The 18,992-nt window shown below is 47.6% G+C and overlaps 1 protein-coding gene across 2 annotated transcripts in view; it reads right to left on the bottom strand.

Annotated features, from left to right (window-relative positions):
- CenG1A (Centaurin gamma 1A) overlaps positions 1-18,992 on the bottom strand; it is a 61,477-nt gene that overhangs the window by 11,733 nt on the left and 30,752 nt on the right. The window contains exon 1 of one of the 2 annotated variants that reach the window (XM_001356195.4): positions 9,122-9,891. The exons of the other annotated variant lie outside the window; for it this stretch is intronic. Coding sequence (XP_001356231.3) covers positions 9,122-9,293 — 172 coding nt within the window. The 5' untranslated portion in view covers positions 9,294-9,891. Of the gene's footprint in view, positions 1-9,121; positions 9,892-18,992 lie in introns of those variants that run through there. 2 annotated transcript variants of the gene reach the window in all.

The following is an 18,992-nucleotide window of genomic DNA, read 5'->3' as shown; positions in this document are numbered from 1 at the left end:
GCCTCGCCTTTCATGGGATTATGAATAGCCCGAAATCGAATTCATGGAGAAAGAAAAGTCTGCGGCATAAATCATCGCATGAGTTGCATGATATTTGCATTGGCCCACGGAAACCCACGAAAATATTTAGGTAGGAAGAGGCTGGCTGTGTCGACAGGCTGTGTCCGAGAGTCCAGGCGAACGAGAGAGGCTAGGATCTGGCCATAAATCAGGCCCGTCTTCAACCATGAGCCACGTTGTGTTGGCGTTCTTTTCCCTCCACGTACCTTTCTTCTTCCTCCATTCCTCCTTTCGTTCCTATGCTCGTGTCCTATGTAGGACGACGGCACAGCTGCTCCAAAATCTGATTTACTTTCTCTTTGTTTCGCCTGCCGTTTGTGTTTGTCCAGAGATCGGTGAAAGAAGATCACAGAGACTGGTGGCAAAGTTGCAAGCAAAAACGACAGACAGACAGTGAGGGAGGGAGAGAGAGAAGACCTTTTCCTCCTCCTCCTCCTCGTCTTCTTCTTCATCTTCGCAACAAAGGCAAAGAAAATTAGCAAAGCCCACAAATAATACGAAGCGAAAAAGGGCGATCGCACAAACAAGATTACACGAGGAGTAGGCGAAAGAGAGGATGCGGATGGGAATGGGAATAGGAGTAAGAATGAGAATGAGAATCAGGAGGATGTCGGAGACAGGAAAAGGTGCCTAAAATAAGGAATAAATAAGGTGAAAGATTCTCGAGAGGCCAAACGCTGCTGCTGTCTAGACGACTTGCAGAGCTGTAAAGATACTTCGAGGGTGCGAAGTGTATCTTGTGGAGACATCCGTTAAAGCTCATCCCAAACCTCTTCCTAAACAGTTCCGTTTAGCCATTAATTACAACGCAAAACAATAAGCTGTACGTCGCAGCACCTAGGGGCCCGCTCCTCCAACTGCTGTCCCGTCCCCCGATGCCCCGAAAGAGAGCCCCGGATACATGCTCGTAGATAGAAAAGTTCTGCACGAATGATTGCGACACTTCAAGGTCCCGAGCTGGGGCTGGGGCATCATCAGCGTCACGCAACGCGAGAGAGAGATGGAGGGATGGCTGGATGGGTGTGTCTCGGTTACGTACGAGTGTGCTCCTACCTAACGGATCCGACTCGTGTGTCACGTGCAGGCGGTACTTCGGATGAAGATTCCATTCCTGAGGAATCCACATGACTTCATCGGCCAAAAATCCAACAGATCGGTAGGAATTGACACAGAAATTCACGCATCATTAGCAAGCGAGAAAACAAACAAATAGCCAGATGGGAACGACCAATCATACATGGGGAATGGGGAATGGGCAGTAGGAGGGAAGATCTCCTCAGATGCGGACCCGGACTCGGACTCGGGGCGATCAAGAAGATCGTCTACAGAAGAAGACACATGTTGTGTTGGAATTTGATAAATTGGATCCAGAGGCTGTCGGATGATGGGAAAATTGAATCAATTTGCTGTCCGTCCCAACAACACACAGTTGAAGGTCAATCCACACGAAGAGGATGGAGGTTGGAGGTTGGAGGATGGAGAGCACGCAGGCACTCGAGAGGCCACGCCCCGAGCAATTCAAGGGGTTAAAATCCGACCCTTAAGGATGCTCTGTCATTGGCTCACAGATTCTTGTCCTCAGGTAATAAAGCATCTTCGCACGACAGATCTTCAATGTCGTCTCCATTTTTTGTTCAGCCACAAACTTGTTCTGAAATCCACTCCAAATACGAGTATCTGCATAGACAATTTCTTTGTTCGCTTTATTTTGTGTGTCTTTTATCAGTTTTGGAGCCAAATTGAGTTTTTGTTGTGTGTCGAAACCCATTTATCATGCGCCAGGGCACCCAGAGGGCGGCGCACAGGAAAACATAACGTTGCAAAACACGCGGCAGTAAAAGCCACATTTACAAAAGTAAATAGAGAAACAAATCGGTCTGCTTTCAGCTATAATTCCTTATCTTTCTCCAGGTGAAACCCCACATCCATACCCCATCCAGGGTGGAGGCCCTTATCGCCTCGAGAGTCAAGAGTAAAGTCAATTTCCATTCCACGGCTTGGGTCTAGGTATTCGAGCAATTAGCAAAGTGCATTCAGAAGTCATTCAAGTAAATGGATTTTCCAAATGGATGGGTGTGTGGAGAGGTGGGTGCTCGGTGGGTGCTCGGTGGGTGGAAGATCCCAAGAACACAATCTAATCGAACGAAATCTAATCAAAATCGTCGCCTATTCATTTGAATTGTGTGAGTCTTTAACCTTACTCAATAACTTCATATCCGAGCAAAATGAATCATCCATCCATCCCTGGGGTTCTTTCGTTCAGTTCAGAATTCAGATTTCTGCCTTGGGCGATTAAATGTCAAATTTATGACATGACTCTGCGCAAAGATCATCTTACAATTACACACAAAAAATGCAATAGTTTTTCCATTTTTCCCTCAAAATTTCCTGCATCGCAATGAAGGTTTTTTTTCATTAAAAAAAAGCGCAAAAAAAGACACCCGGCTGGAAGGATCCTTTCGAGTCAATCAAAAGTCGACAATGGAGAAGGCAAGTGAGAGCCGAGGAGATGCAGGCGCAGGCGCAGGAGCAGGACATCCCCCGGTGGTTGGTTGGTCGCTTGCTCCTTCCAGCCTTCGGAAGCGCACTCGCACTCGTACTCTATTAAATATGACATATTTATGAAGTGTCAGTCGCGAGACAATGGAAGACCAAAATCCGGGGAAGAAAGCCGCCACGAGAGAAAGAAAGTGCATTGGGAAATGGCATTTTTCTTGGGATTCCTACTCTTTTTTGTCAGCTGCCGCTGGCTGCTGTTGGGTCGATGGCTGGTCATAAAATCAAATAGACACAAATTCAATTCGTATTTGTGTTTAATATTTATGCGGTGAGATTGTCGGTGACGAGCATTTGATTGTTCGCATTCCGGGGTATGTCCTGTCTGCTCCTGAGGTTTCCTTTCTCCCTTTTCTTTCCTTTCTGTGGTTAGGGCGGGGGGACTTGCAAAAACATTACAATTTGGGAAAAACTTCCATAAATTGTCCGAAGATTTCCGTTGGATAATTTGTGCCTCATAAATTTAGCTTCAATTAAATCGATTTCGAACGGTCCGGCGCCTCATTAGAGACCTCACCGAAGAAGACGACGACGAAGAAGCGCAGATGGTTCTTCCACAGTGTTGCACGTTGCACGTTCCATGATCCATGATCCATGATCCACGATCCGAACTGACCAGCTGACTTTTTCCTTTCTTTTCCGCTTTCCCAGTCGGATCGGTCAAGCGCAACAAATTATTAAATTGCTTACTTTTACTTTCGCTCATTCTGCCACTCTCACGTTCCGTGCATCCTGGTGTCTCTGGTGTGGCAGTGGCAGCCTCCTTAGCAGTAGTTGCACTGCTGGTCAGTACCTAGAAATCACATCTCATCTGCCTTTGTCCGGCGACGGCGACGGTTACGGGGATGGGGACGGGGACCAGCTCCTCGTTTACATCTTTTCTTTTTTCCAGAGCAAAAATGATTATGATGCCCATTGTTCTCGGAGGCCTCATCCATTACAATCTTATTTATGGGCAAACGTACAATACTAGCACTCGGGTGTATGGGTGTATGGGTGCGACGAGTGTCACAGAAACAGGCGTCGGTAGTCGGTCGTCGGTCGTCGGTCGTCGTGTGCGTTCGCACGAGTGCGAAATGGCATTTGTTGCATTCTTTCCCAGAGCATTTGCCCGCAATCAAAGTTTTCGTCTCGTCCGTAGGTGTTGGCCTCCCAGTCGCCCAGTCGCCCATTCGCCTATTCGCCAGTCGCCCAGTCAGTCTCCGAGTCTCCTTGCCCCACTGTCTGTGGGGCTGTGTCTGCGGTTCAATGACTCCTTCGGCCATTAGCTCCGTGTGCTGCTGTTGGCACACACGGAACGGATTACAGAGCCGCTAACTGGCAGTAAGTCATACTGCTGCTATCAGTCATCCGCCAATGCACGGCTCCCCAGAAGGGGCTATTGAATTACACCCCACAGCAGGGTTTGGTCCGAGGAAGCTCTTCGGATCTTTGCTCGGATTATAAGCATAATATTACAGGTATTGCTCCACCGCAGGGATACAGTTACCACGGAATGTGTCTCCACAGAATAACAGCTTTCACTCCTTTATCTCTGGCATCAAACGGATATCTTGCTGTTCGGTTACTCTAATGATTATTTACATATCCCTTCGTACAACAGACTCTGCTTTATGGGTGTTGTGATGGTAATCTTGAGACAAGAGGCCCGCAGCATGCTGTAGGACAGTGTAGATATCAGACACACACACACACACACACTCAGCAGATCATAACAGCCCACAAAGAAACCGAAAATGCGAAAGAGATGAGAGAAATACACAAAAAACAACAACACAGCCGTGAACCGGTTATGTTGTAAGACTCATTCGATGTTCGATGTTCGATGCTCGATGCTCGATGTAAAGTCCTCCCCCTCCCCTCGAGAGGAGAACCACTTGAGTGTGATTGAACTTTTGGCAGAAGGAGGAAAGCAAATCAGCGGACACTCGAAGGGAATACGGATGGAAGATCCCCCAAATGGGGGATAGGGAGGGAGTACTCAAGTTAATTATCGGATGGGGCGCAAACCTTGGAATTGCCATTGTAAAAATTATGTTGGAATTTCATTATTATTTTCGTATTTTGATTACTATTACTGCTGTGTCGTAGAAGGGAGAGCCGAGCCCCATGCCCCATGCTCCATCAACAATTTGGCGGTGTCAACGGTGTCCGCATTTGAATTTCAATGGGCATTAAAGCATAGATTGGAAGCGGAGGGCACCGAAGGGGCAGGGGCGGGGCAGGGAAACCTAAATAAGAACTTCCGCTTTTGTGTGTGTGTGTGTGTGTGCGTTGCCATATACGGGAAAACTATGAAAAATAGTGGGACGGAGCTGCGCTTTTGGGATATTACTAGACAAAGGGCCCTAGGCCCTCCAGCGGGAACCCAACCGAACCGAACCGAACCGAACCGAACGGATCGGAACCCAAAACAAAGCCACAGTCCAATCGGTATCCCACCTATGTATGTGTATGGTCAACGGATGGCTACTCGAAATTCATTTAGATACACTTTGCATTCTGAACGGAGTTTGACAAATAAACCTTTGCCGCTCTCTCTCTCTCTCTCTGTCTCCCTCTCTTCCCCGCTGGCACTTATTTGGGGAGAAAACTCCACCACTCGATGGAGGGAAGACGCGCCCGCGCTTCGGTGGTGGATATGTTTTTCGGTTTATAGACAACGGATGGATATATGTATTTCTGCTTTCTGCTTTCTGCCTTCTGTTTTCCCAACAAGTGTCCAACCACTGCGTGAGTGTGAGGGGCGGAAGCGGCGCTCGAGACGTGTCGTTTGTCATCTAATTTGCATATTTTCCAAGCTATTTTCTCATTACACTTAAAATGCATTTACATATTTTCCATTTTCCCTTGCCGTTTGACAGGTTGAGGGAGGCGGGGGAGCTGGGGAGTCGTCTTCAAATGATTTAATTGAAAAAACGCAAATTGTTTTCGTTCGGGGAGAAAAGTGTCGAAATAAATTCGAAATCATTCGAGAGGTTTCTTCGGACTTTCGGCTGGGAAAACGTTTCTTAAGTTTCGTTTCGGATTGGGTGGGATTTCGTGTTATGCTCGAAAGCACCTGTGGGTACCTCCTACGAGTATTTTATCAGGCAATGCCGGGAAATTAGCTGTGGAATGGGGATAGTTTTCGGATACAAGAAGTTTAGGAGACAGCTTCTTTTCTTTGTAGTTTTCTTAATAAAATGTAAAAATATATTCCATCTGCCTCAAACCATGACTGGGCTCTTACCAAGGAGAACCCCTGCACCCATGCCGCATGTTCCAACTATTAATAATATGATATTACCATCTTTGATAAAGACATCATAAAAGAGAGACACTATGATACTCGAACGAGTGCCTGTTTTAAGTACCGCGAGAGCGATCATAAAACTTCATTAATTACATGTTGTCGTCCCAAGTTTTTCGCTTTTGACCAGACAATGTGGAATACGGGAAAACGGAACGTTTTTTGGCCAGATAATTACAAGGCGCGTGCAGAGGTAAAGAAGAGCAAGGAAAAGGTGCACTTTCCTCTGGGACTTTGGGACTCTGGGTCTCTGGGTCGGCGGCGCGTGCGGCAAGGCAGCCACAGAGATCGCGTAGCACATTTGACACCATTTGAAGAGCGGGCCATATCGAGAGGCCGCTCGTTTGTCTGCGACCGTGAAGTGGAGAGTGATTAATGGATTGCTCAATAGAACCAAACCACCGATCGATGAACTCCTCCTCTTCTCTGATCGCTGCGCGTGCCCCTCCCGAGTGTCTCTCACAGACTCCGACACCATCCGAGAGTGACAATTCGAATGATTCGATGACTCAAGAGCTGGCTCTAACCAAAACCAGAGGCGAAGCCAAGAGTCTCTCGGTCTCTGTGTATCTGTTTCTGCCTTATACGGTTTGCCGAATGCTGATCTATGCTCGAGACGATCGTGCAAAGTGGGCGTTGGGTTAATTAGTGTGGGCGGGTCATTAAAATTCAGACGGCAAATGCTGGGACTTCATCACTCATAAATGCTGGAGTCGCAGTCAGAATTTGTGGCCATTAATTAGGGGCACGCGTGAGAGTATTTCTCTCTCTCTATCTGCGGTCTCTCTGTGGGCTCCAGAGGTCACATGTCACAGCAAGTGCCAGTGGGAGGGAGAGAATCAAGGGATTTACTCCCAGTCCACTCCACAGTCCACATGCAAGAGTGAGGTCACTCGGCCTCCTCCGCTCTCCAAGTACCTCTGTCGACCCAACCCCGAGCAGAATATGCCATGATCTCATGTGCTCATCAGCAGCCGGAAGATTCCGGCTCCGCATAGATACAATGTACTCTCGATCGCACACAGCCCGCTCGAACCCGTTCACACTCTCATGTGTACCCGGCACAAACAGAATTGCGTTTTAGTTTCATTTAAACGTTCTAAATATCTGCCTTTTGTATTTGTTTGTATTTGTTTTGGGCCAAAATGTGTTAAATGTATTATTTTGAAGAGCGTTGTTGACTCTTTATTCATCTTCCCAGAGCTTCCGAGCTGCGAATGAAATAAAAAGTTCTAGTATACAAAAACAGAGGCAACAGAACGAAAACGCAAACAAAAACAGAGCATGAAAGAGATTGTGGGAAAGGTTCAAGAGGAAGAGGAACATATACCACATACATACATATGTATATGTATGTATGTATCTTTTGGGTTACTATATCAAATCCGAAATCTGCCCGACGTCTGACGTCTGACGTCAAGGTCTCTGAAAAGTCACAGAACTGTCCACCTGAATTGGATCACTTTTGCTTTTGCCTTTGCTTTCGCTTGGGATATCCACTATCTCGTATATCTGGGAATCTCAGGAACTCGTATCTGTACTCGGCCTATCAGCCGAACAAAGAGGGAACTCTATTAAATGAAGCCACGTTAATGAACGGAAATAAATAGAATACTTATTGCATACGAGTATTTATTTACGAGCACAAAAACACAATAAGAGAGGAAATTTGCTCGTTATCTTATCAGTGCCCCAGAGGCGGGAGGGGGGACTCGAGGGCCCCCACAAACGCAAAAAGTAATATGTATTCGTATAATGGGAATCGAATCCGAATGGAATGTGCAGCAGAAGCCTAGAGGTCGGCTTTCAAATGGAAAACCCGGATAGAATAGGGCCTAAGACTAGTACTTTTCCTACGAAGCGGGGACGGCAGATGCAAGAACGAAGGAAAGTTGCTGGAAATGCGGCATGGGATGTGCATTTTCCATATCCAATGATTCACAGCCCCCACCAAGTGAATCCATTTATAGTCCCTCACATATCAGGCTACCGATCAATCAAGCAATCTCTCTGGCAGATCTCTTCGGCCCAGAACCAGTTGACACATTTCCTTAGCCCCAACACGTACCGCATAACATCTTAACACTTAAGACCAAAAGAGACAGAGAGATCCCAGAGATAAGTTAGGACCGAGACGAGAAAACGCCTCAGCACTTGGCACTTGGCACTTGGCACATCTCTCCCTCTCTCTCTCTGCCTCTCTGTACCGTTTGACGTCATTAGGTGGCATTGGTTGCAGCGAGTCAATGCTTACCACCTTCATTCCGGCCCTCAGCATTCCATTCCGCCCGACCCTGACCAAGAACCGGGGACCCGCATTCTTGTTTCGGGAATCGATAATTGCACGGTAAGTAAGTGCCAAACACTGGGGGCACTGCCGTTGTCACGGCTACACTGCCACTTTGGGTCTGGAAGTCAATGCCGAAATACACAAATGTGAGTCAGTGTTACAATGGGGGGCCGCCTTTCCCTTCCGTCTTCTTCTATCAGCAGAAATGGTGTTGCTCCTCCCATCACTTTCGCTCTGTACTCTTTCTTTATCGACCTTTCACTCTTCTTGGCACTTGGCATGGCACTTCGACACCTTTCGATAGAAAACAAAGGGCGAAAGGAAAGGGAAAACATTTTGCAAACTTTTCATGTAATTTTCATGCAAAAAAGCTTCAAAAATAAGACATGATGTTGCCATAACTTTGGCATAATAGACCCCCAGAGTCGGAGTCGAAGTCGGAACTGAGGAAGTCTCAATGGGAAACTGTGTCAGATTGCATTATATTCGCTGTGGCTGTGGCTGTAGCTGTGGCTGTGGCTGGGGCGCGTTACAAAACCACACCAGCGTTTGCCTCACACTTTGACACATGACACGCGATGTGCCACATCCGATCCGAAAGGTTACTTTGGGTATAATGGAAATATGGCAAACGCAGAAGTAAACGCAAAAGTTTGCTCGGACTGTTGCACATTAAATGTTTTAATGGAGCTTGAGTTAGAGCTAGAGCTTGAGGCAAGGTCATTGGCTAACGATTTTCTGCCTCTTTTTTCGACTGATGTAATTAAAGACATATGAAAGTGCAGCAAATGCTTTTGCCTAAACGATCTTTGAGTTATAAGGGACTGATCATTGTTTGAGTGGCGAAATACGAGGTGGTGTGTGGAGGGTCTCCCATGATCTCCCCTGCTGAATGGTCGCTCCACCTCGACACTGTACCTCACCTGATTTACGTTTCTCGGAGCGGTCGGGCACCACCAAGCTCTTGGCCCGCTTCACCCGCAGCGAGCGTCTCCGGATGGAGCGCAGGAAGGCTTCGGGCATCCGGGAGAACCGCTGCGGCGTCTCCGGGGCCTTGGTGCGCTCCGGCAGGAAGAAGTTCTTCACAGCCAGCATGATCGACGAGTTCGTGGCGGTTTTGGGGCAGGTTTCTGTCCTTCTTTTGGGTTTGTCTTTGTTTTCGCTTTGGGGGCGTTGTTGCTTATTTGCTCGTGTTTTTGCGCGTGTTGGCAATGAAATTCGCTGTTGTTTTCGCTATTTTGCAGTGGGCTTTTGCGTTGTTTTGTTTGTTTCTGTCTAGAGTAATCCTTTCTGCCTTCGCGTGCTTTTCTGTCTATTTTCGTATGATGTGTGCACTTATTGGCTTCCTCGGCCACATCTTGGCAACTTGTTTGGCTCGGCGAGAGACGATGAGCGGCGTTGGATTTGCATTTTAGCACATCATCTTGTGGTTCGAGTATGACTAACACTTTCGGTCACTTTGCATTCATTTATTTCATCAAAAAACCATTTCGGGGGCTAAGAGAACTGTATTTTTACGAGTGACGGCACCGATTCGTAATTTATTTGCTTATATTGTAATCCACAAAAAATACGCGAAATCATACGCGGCGGCCCTAACACTCGGAAACGGCAACGAAAACACGTCCACGCTGCACGTCCAAATCGACCGCTGTCTGAGGAACGAATGAGTACGAATGAATGTGAATCAACGTTGAATGGGAGAGCGCTAACAGTGCGCTAGCAGTTCACTAACAGTGCGCTAACAGTGTGCGAACAGTGTGCCATGTTAAGCGGCTCTACAGAGCAGAGCAGAGCAGAGGCAGCAGCTGTTGCCACGTGCTGTTAGCAGCTGCGGCACGAGGCAGGTAGAAACAAGAGAACTGTCGCTTCCAGCTTGTTGCTGCTGCTCGAAACATAATACTTCTTTCTGCTTCCGTCCACAGCAGCGGAAGCCGTCTACTGACTCTTGGCCGTTTATAGGCAACAAAAAAATGGATGGAAAAGAAATTGCACCAATTCCGTGGGGGAGGGGAAGCAGAGGGGTACTGGCACCCTTCGTTGCAACGCAATGGCTGCCTGATTCAATGTTTTATTAATAAACATTTGCATTAAATTTATTATCAATTAACGAGCACTCCGTCAGAGGCGATAAGCTTTATCGGAGCAGAGAATGCCTTATGTTAGTACTAAACATTCAGTATTATAGAATGACGGCATTAAAGAGCGTATTATTGATTGAAAATTCTTGCAAATTAGTCGTCAAATCTACAAACCATGATAAACATTGGTTCCAACTTCCAGGAACTTGGACATCGTTTCAGCTAGTATATTTGTGTGTTGAATGCTGTTAAATGTAACAATACAATCGTTTTTTATATAGCTGATTGATTTGTAGGTGTGAATACCCCTCTCTAATATTAATCTCTATAATCTCCATTATGAATCTCTTATAAAAACTCCTTCCGTAGATGTCTTTACATCCCCGAGGCAACCGGTCAAAATGGGTTTACATCGATGCACAGCACACACACACACACACATGCGCTGATAAGATTAACAGTAACAGAGCTATGTAAAGGCCAAAGAGCGAACAGAAAAGCAAAATGTTATTCGTTTGGGGGGATGATGTGAAACAGAGAGAGAGAGAGAGAGAGAGAGCAAACATCGTACGGAAATCAAAATGCAATAATAAACATTTTGTTGCTGTTGCCGATGATGATGAGGTTGATTATGAGGATGCTTGGGGGATACTCGTTGAAGACCTGTGCAACTCCAACGTCTCGGCCCCCCGGTGGCCTGCATCAACGGCAAATGCAGACAGACGCCGTTTTGTGGTTACGGTACCCATTGCCGAGGGTATGACTGGTTTCCCCGCTGTTTGCAACGCACAAGCCAAGTGGATATTTCAATTAAACTTGACAAATTCCATCTGTAATGGGAAGAATGTATTTTCAAGGGTATCCACAGTTCGCAGCCCGACGCTGGTCTTCTTTTTAGTTGGGGTTTCGGTTAGTGGGCCGCTTGGGGCCTGTTGTTTGCTGTCCTTCTGTTGTTGTTGTTATGCGAATTTGCTTCCTATAGAGAGAGACAGAGAGGGAGATGGGGAGCTGGGGACTCGAGCATGTGCCCACAATACGAGTACTCGAGCATAGGTATTATCTCGGGCGGCAGAGCAATTTGTCGATTGTTGTTTCATGCAATGTTCGATGAATACAGTACGAAATTGTCTGTGAAATGAAAGGGGGAATCGCTGGGAGCTGGGAGCTAGGAGCTGGGAGGATGCTGGGATGGGGCCAATGAAAAGTGGAAGTGAAATGGAATCAAGTTGTAAAGGCAATCAGGTGTGAATACCCCTTGTTTCCGGTTTCGCTATACTGGATACTGGAAGCAAAGACCTTTCCCTAGTACGCACTTATTTGTTGAGATTTCGCACCTCGTCAACAACAACCATCGTTTTATCGAACATTTAGGATCCATCACGCGCTAAATAACCTCCCCTTTTATAACCAAATAAACGCTAACCTTTTGTTGAGCAACAAAGTGCAGCTTGCTTTCCGATTACATCTCCCACAATCGCACAATCGCACAATCGCATGGATTGGCCCTAGACGACACGTGAACTGCATTACGAGTGCTGTATGCCTCATAATTGGACACGCTCGCCGACTCACTTATCGGGGCCACACTCCGCACTTTGCGGCAACGAGTGCCAGCGGAAGAAAGGCCGAGAAAAGAGAGGAAGCCAGCCCAATCCGAGACCGAATCGTAATCGGAATCGGAATCCCAAACGGGGACACACTTTGCGACTTAATTAGACGACATCAGTGTCGGGCGGCGACATTGAAATACAAAGCAGCCGAGAAAATGTCCAGAATGGGATGGCGGAGGGGCAGTGGAGAGGTACAGTCATTGGCGGCACGACATCGCACGCGATTGCAGTGGAAGCTCTGCAAGGGAGTGGGTGGGTGGTGGGTGGGTGGCTGAGACAAACCACCCCGGGGGGAAAACTACACAGGAACAGGAGACGGGAACTGTAATGCCCAGCAGGGTGCGGCTGCTACCGTACACACTCTTTTTTATGGAATTTTAATGGAATTTCTAATCAACCTGCGGCACAAGACGTCGCTGTGGCACACCCCGTCTGGGTGGCAGGATTCCAAGGGCCAGACCTGCCCAGATTTCGCATTGACGCATGTTGCACACGAACCACGAACCCCACCCCAGTCCAGTCCAGTCCAGCCCAGCGGAGGGTTGGTTGCACTTGTGGGTGGGTCGCAGGCCGTAGTCCGTGCCCTGCGGCATGAGCGACACTTTCCGTTTCGATTGTCCCAGTTCTGGCGGCCCCTGTTTGTTCCGTATTCCGTATGAAATCATCGAGATACAAGAAACCAAAAAGTTACATTAATGACGTTAATAAAACTGCTGTTTGCTGGGCCTTTAAGGGTTAAAAGTTTTCAATCTGCACCCCCTCCCGCCAGACAGGCCGCGGGCTAATTGTGGCTCGAGGGTGCACCGGTCGCCGTGGCTTTGGGGTGTTCCCGCATCTCGAAGGGCAATTCGTTGGCAATTTTAATTGCTGGCAAATGTGTCAGGCAGGGGTGCACATTGGAGGGGGTAAAATAGTAATAGTAATAATAAAAACTCCTCAAAAGAGGAAAGAGAATTCCAGTTGAGCTTTCCAGAAGAGAATAGAATAGAACCCCCCTTTGCGACTACTTCCCTGATCTTCCCCTGAATACGAGTACGAATACGAGTATGAGTATGTGCAAACAAATTAGGCTTCCCTCGCAGGGCCATGGCTAACCGCGAATCCTGCACCCCGGCACCCCGGCACCCCGGCACCCCAGCACCCCAGCACTGACATTCGATACTCTCCTCCACTCACTCGGAGAGCTTGTTGGGCAAACATTGCTGGGCTTATCCGGGTTCATCCTGGATGACTTTAGCACTCGGCGGCCGTCGGAGTGGGAGGAGAGAGGGGGCTGGGCTGTTGGGCTGTTGGACTGGCCTCAGATACGATTTGTCACAGCTCTGGAGAGACGGGAACTTATGACAACCCATTCATTTGATTTAGCCGAGTGCATTTGCTGCCTATTTGATTGTATTTGATATTCAGATTCGTTTGCTTGTGTTTCAATTTCGCAAAAAGAGAGGCAGCCGATAAAAAATACCCACAAACGGGGGGGAGGGAACTGCTGCGGCGCGGATGGCTCATTTGAGGAGGAAATAAACTGATGGACGAGCTTTGGTGCTCGTCCATGTGGCATGATTCACGAGTTGTTCCAAAATTTCGAATGAATACCGTCTCTGATGGTAGACCTATTAATAGATTATGTATCTCCAACGAAATGACACACGGATTAGGTACAAATTGCTTGAATACGGATTTACAGGAGGGGATTACAACAGTATTGAAGTTCCGGGAATCCGTACCCCTTCCAATCCCTTGGAAATATGCAATTAAATTTCTCATCCTTGGGCAGATCTATTCAATGCCCATCAACATCCTCATCCGCAGCTAATTTCGAATTTCGTATTCATAATTTTCATAATTTGCATGGAAAGTCATTTCGGAGTTTTCACCCTTTCCCGACCACCGACCACCGACCACCGAGCCCCTGCCCCCTCCCCTCTCCACCTCTCCACCCATTCACCGTGGATGCAATTACAAGCGAATTACTTCTCACGCCCAAATGCGCTTACAGATTGGCCATGGCCAGGGCCCGGCAGAAGGGATGGGGATGGGGATGGGGAGGGGGCATTCTCTTAAACCCTTGCCCATAATTAATAATTCATAATTTTAGCCGAAATTCGCACTTCCTTCAGGTTTTCTGCCATTTCGAATCGGGAGCAGCGTAATGAAGCGTGAACCGCTTCAAGAAACATTTGCGAAATCCGTGAGGCCCATGAAATTGCCCAAGGAAGGATAGAGGATAGAGGATGCTCCCTCCGATTTTCCTTGCCATAATTTTCCACCGAGAGGTGACATAATTATTAGGGTAAGGCAGGAAGAGGGTCTGGTCTTCATTGCGGAACAGGAAGGATCAAAAAGGGAACAAGAATATGGTGGTCCCGTCTGGTCTTCCCATCTGGCATCGCTGTCTGCGGATTTAATCAACGGTGGCTCTTCCGCGGTGGCTCCCCACTGCACTTTTACGCAAATTGAGTTGATTAATTTAAATGTGGAGACCCCCAGACCAGTTCCCCATCTGGCGGGGGGGTTGGCTTTGTTGGCCAAAGGGCAAAATTGCAGACGGCAGAAAATCAATAATTTTAATGGCCTTCCCTGCAGAGGGGGACCCCCATCAAATGCAGATACATATACGTGCACACATACATAAATACGAGTATCTGTATATCTGTGTATCTGTGCGGCTGCTTGTTAATGCAAATATGTTAAGTGCCGGGGCCAGTGGGGAGGAGGGGAGGAGGGGTGGCTGCCGGTGGAGCCAAGTGGAGCGCCGACTCCTGGAGCCCTTATCACAGAAAAGAAGTCAAAAACTTAGTCGAGGGAGTCGCCTGAGGCCAGAGGCAGTCAAATTGAATTTCGTGTTTCAAATAAAAAGATTCCCCCAACGAGAGGCAGGGAGTTCCAGGCGAAATGCGAGGAAGGCAGTACCCTGAAAAGCACACAGAGGTGCAATAGTATACTCCGAGGTGATCCCTTGGTCGAGAGATGTCCCCGGACTCCAGAGTGCTCCCCAAAGGTCTGCTTTTCCTGCATTTGCTACTTGTGGCGACGCGTCGAGCGATTGGTGTCGAGTCAGCCCCGAAACATCAAGAAATATAATTATAAATATGCATGTGACTATTTGCTGTTCTGCTGTTCTGCTTTTCTGCGATTCTCGAAACAATTAAATTATTTTCGCTTTCATATGCAAAATGCTCAATTATTTACATACGTAAATTCGACAAGAACACATCTGACGCAAGTTCCCAGCGACTGAACTGAAAAAAGAGAAAAGAATGGGGAATGGGGGAATGGAGGGACTAGGGAATGGGGGGTACTACATACACTCGTAAATTGTTCTTATCCAGGGTCACTGGGTGAGTGGCTGTGGCTGTGGGCAGCGCGGTTTTGGCCCTTGTCTTTATTTCGAATTTTACTTGCGTTCTGTTTATTTATTTCTGTAAAGAAAATCACCAGCGAAACATGTTTGTTGACGGATAAACAGAAGAGTGCCAGTGCCAGTGGCAGTGCCAGTGCCACAGTAGAAGTGTGGAGTAAATTGTGAAAGATTCGATATGCGATACATCCATCCATCCGTCATGGGGGATGCGCGAGAGACTAAAATTAGACACATTTGCGATAATTGAATATGGCCAATGGGGCTCGTAATTGGGTTCAACGCATTGGGTTACACGAGTGATGAATATTCATACTCGTGGCCGAGCTCCATGGGGTTCAATTCGTTTAAGATGCCAGCGAGTAAAAGCTGTGGGAATCCAATTACAAGTGCAGCCCTTCTTCACCTTCATTCCCCTCTGGAGACCGTCTATCTGGATGGGGATCTGCTCCAACTACCTACCGATCCCCATCCCTATCCATATCAAAGACCTTTCCGAATCCCTGGCGAAGGGAAATTAATTGCTTTTCACAGATACGATTTTTTGGGTGTTTCTCCATCGGATCAGAGGTACGCTCGAGTGATTTTTCTTCAGTGTCCAGAGGTCAGAGGTCGGATCGAGAAACGCACTAAGTAGAGGTAGAGGTAGGGGTAGGGGTAGGGGTAGGGGCAGAGGAATTTCGCAAGAAACAAGATCAAATAAAAATGTTTCCAATATTTTTGGACATAAATTCATTGTCGTTGTTCTCCGTTTTTTGGGCCAATCGTTTCGAGGGGTGGAACTGCAAATCCTTTTCGTGCCGAAGAGTCCCTCCTTAGGGATGGAGATCCTTAAATGGCGTGCAAAATTTAATATTGAAAAAATGATTTTGACATTTTGATGCGAATTCGCATCTTTCTGCGATATGTTTTCTGCGGTGTTGTGAGATCAGATGACGGTTTTATGATCCCATTACCGGAGAGGGGAACCCTCTCCAGAGTCTCCAGAGACTCCAGAGACTCCAGAGCAGTTCACTTTTTGCCCAGGTTCTCAGGTCCGTTCTCAGGGCATTCGATGCGGCTGTCCCTCCGGGAATTCATTCGATATTTACGAGTGTGTAAGCGCAAATGTTTATGGGATGTCGGAGTCTGCCTTGGACAAGGGCTGAGATCATTCAATAAGCTCACGCTTTGAGTCAGCCATCGACCATGATATCAGAGTCGAGAAGAGAAGATGCCTATAGATGACTATAGTCGTGACTACAGTCTCTTCTGATCTGATCTGATCTGATCTGTTCTGATGCAATCGATGATGCTTACCTGCAAAAAAGAAGAGATAGATGGTCTTAGTTCATGGGAATACACGCGAATCAATCTTCCGATGTAATAAATTGCTGTGTATTTCTCAACAAATCACGAATGAGTCAGGAACCTCCGATTCTCGAATGAATCCATCCGCACACAACGCCTAAATCAACAAAGGAAATTGCCAGCAAATTGCCCCAAAAAGAAAGCAAATTTTCCCGATTTCCAGCTAAAGAAAATCCATTTTTCATGCAAAAATCTCAAACTGGAAATTTATGTGCGAAAAACGGATGGAAATCGAAATAGAAATAGAAATCGGTTTGGCAAATCAATCAAATGGCAACACGGGACGAGGGACGAGGGGCGAGGGGCGAGTGGCGAGTGGCGAGGGGTGGTGGCAGGGGGGATCGTTACCGTTGGGCATTTCTCAATGTCGGGATCTTGTGGGTTACCGAAGAAAGGACATTCATCTTGCGGCTTGCCAGTTGACTTCCTCGGACCGTGCGGATAGCATGCGATCCTGCGCCGATCCTTTTGCTATCCTGCTATTAAAAAACATGCAATTGATACCCAGATAGCCGCCCAAATAGAAAATAGGGAAAAACTACCACGAAAACGTCCTTCGACACAGGACACACAGGATACACAGGACACACATGACACGTGTCCCTGTGTTCCTCTATTTTTTGCTTCTGGCTAGTCATCCCAATGCCTAATTGCGGGTTCCACTGACAAATCGCTGGAAATTAGTTAATTATTCTACGAGTACGAATATATCCCCGAACAGAGCCACAAGCCAACAAGGACAGCATATTTCCCTCGCGGCATAATTAAAATAATTGAAATTGAAAGGGAAATGGAGGAGGAGGGGGAGGGGGATATCCACCCAAAAAAGAGAAAGAGAAAAAAAAGGCAATTAAACAATAAAACTTACACGGCATTAAAAATGCAGCAGCAGCAACAGCAACGCCAAACATCGTTTAAAGCTGTCCGGATGAAGGACAAAGGACGAAGGACAACTGGATGAGCGGGTTGGATTCGGACTCGGATTCGGACTGGCAGTGGGACTGGGACTGGAACTGGGACTGGAACTGGGACTGGGTGTGGTGGCAGCAACCCCCGCTCGACTTTTTGCGCGATTCGAGCTGATGGACATGCGTCGCTTTTGTCGCCACAGGACAATGCCTGTCCCGCCAAAGGATGCCATACCCCTGCCCCTGCCCCCAGATCCCTCTTCATTAGCGGACTGAGCAAACAATGCAGCTCCGACTCGCTCAAGTGTGCTCATTAGAGGAGGAATGGGAGGGGGAAGGGGTCCTGCGGGAAAGGGTTGAACCCAGGCGCAGCTTATCCTTATCAAATGCATTGCACGTTTTGCCTCGAACTTTTTTACGTGTGTTGGCATCGGAACAGACACGACACGTTCCAGGCACATCATCGTCGGACTCTGCCCCATGCCTCGTGCCCCGTGCCCATACCATACCACACCCGAGATCTGAGATAATACAAAGCTCGTATCTTGATGTTATGAAATTTCATGTCCACCGCAGTTATGGAAAATCATCCAGCCCATAACTGCCCGAAGCAGCGTCGGCAGCATCCGTCAGATACCATACACTAGAGCCCCCGTAGATTTCCCTTTCATGTTTGCGTAAACGTCACCTACTTCAAAGTGTTTGCCCGGGGTTTTTCCAGGTTTTTCCGGGGGTTGGGCAGCTGTCGGACGGACGCATGCCTCCCGATTGAAAGCATCTCGTCAGTGCTCTCCTTTCGTCGGGGCCGGGGCCGGGGCCGGGGCCGGTGAAAGCCAGTGAAAGTGATGAAAAAACACACATGTAAATGCAGATGCAGATAGGTCCATGGATAGTCTGCTTTGGGTGTGTTATGGTTATAACAGCTGCTGCTGTTATCTTAACTCTGGCCGTTAACTGGACCAGGACCGAGGGGGAACGAGTGCTGCCTTTGTTCTACTCAATTGGAAAGCAAAACTCGGTTTATGCAAACTAATTGTTTCCTCGCCCTCTTCCCCCGTCCCCCGTCCCTCGTCCGTTTAGGTCGAGGCAAAAGCCTGCCGTGAAACGATGATCTCTGGAGAACTTTAATGGGATGGCCACAGACCCGTGTGCGGGCCGGCACGTACAGTCTGCGAGTCACTCATTCGGGTAGATATCATCGGAAGTCGTCTGTGGCACGGAGCAAGTCATAGACGGAGGAGGGGTGGGGCAAACACTTGGCCTAAGGACACTCTGGTGACCCCAAAGAAGTTATATTTACGTGCTTTTAGAACAGGTCCTCTGGCATGTTCGCATGGCAGCAACACAGCCACTGTGCTGTCCTATCAGTATAAATATTTACGATATGCTTTAGTAATAGAATATAATGGGACGCGATAATGGGAGACCTTGGCATCCTCCACAAGTCAACTACAGGAGAAGGCAGCCCAAACATCATCCAATTAGAT

Source organism: Drosophila pseudoobscura, chromosome 4 (genome assembly GCF_009870125.1).
Source record: "Drosophila pseudoobscura strain MV-25-SWS-2005 chromosome 4, UCI_Dpse_MV25, whole genome shotgun sequence".
Classification (NCBI taxonomy): Eukaryota; Metazoa; Arthropoda; class Insecta; order Diptera; family Drosophilidae; genus Drosophila; species Drosophila pseudoobscura.
The sequence above is the reverse complement of the archived record's forward strand: the minus strand, read 5'-3'. Positions and strand labels throughout refer to the sequence as shown.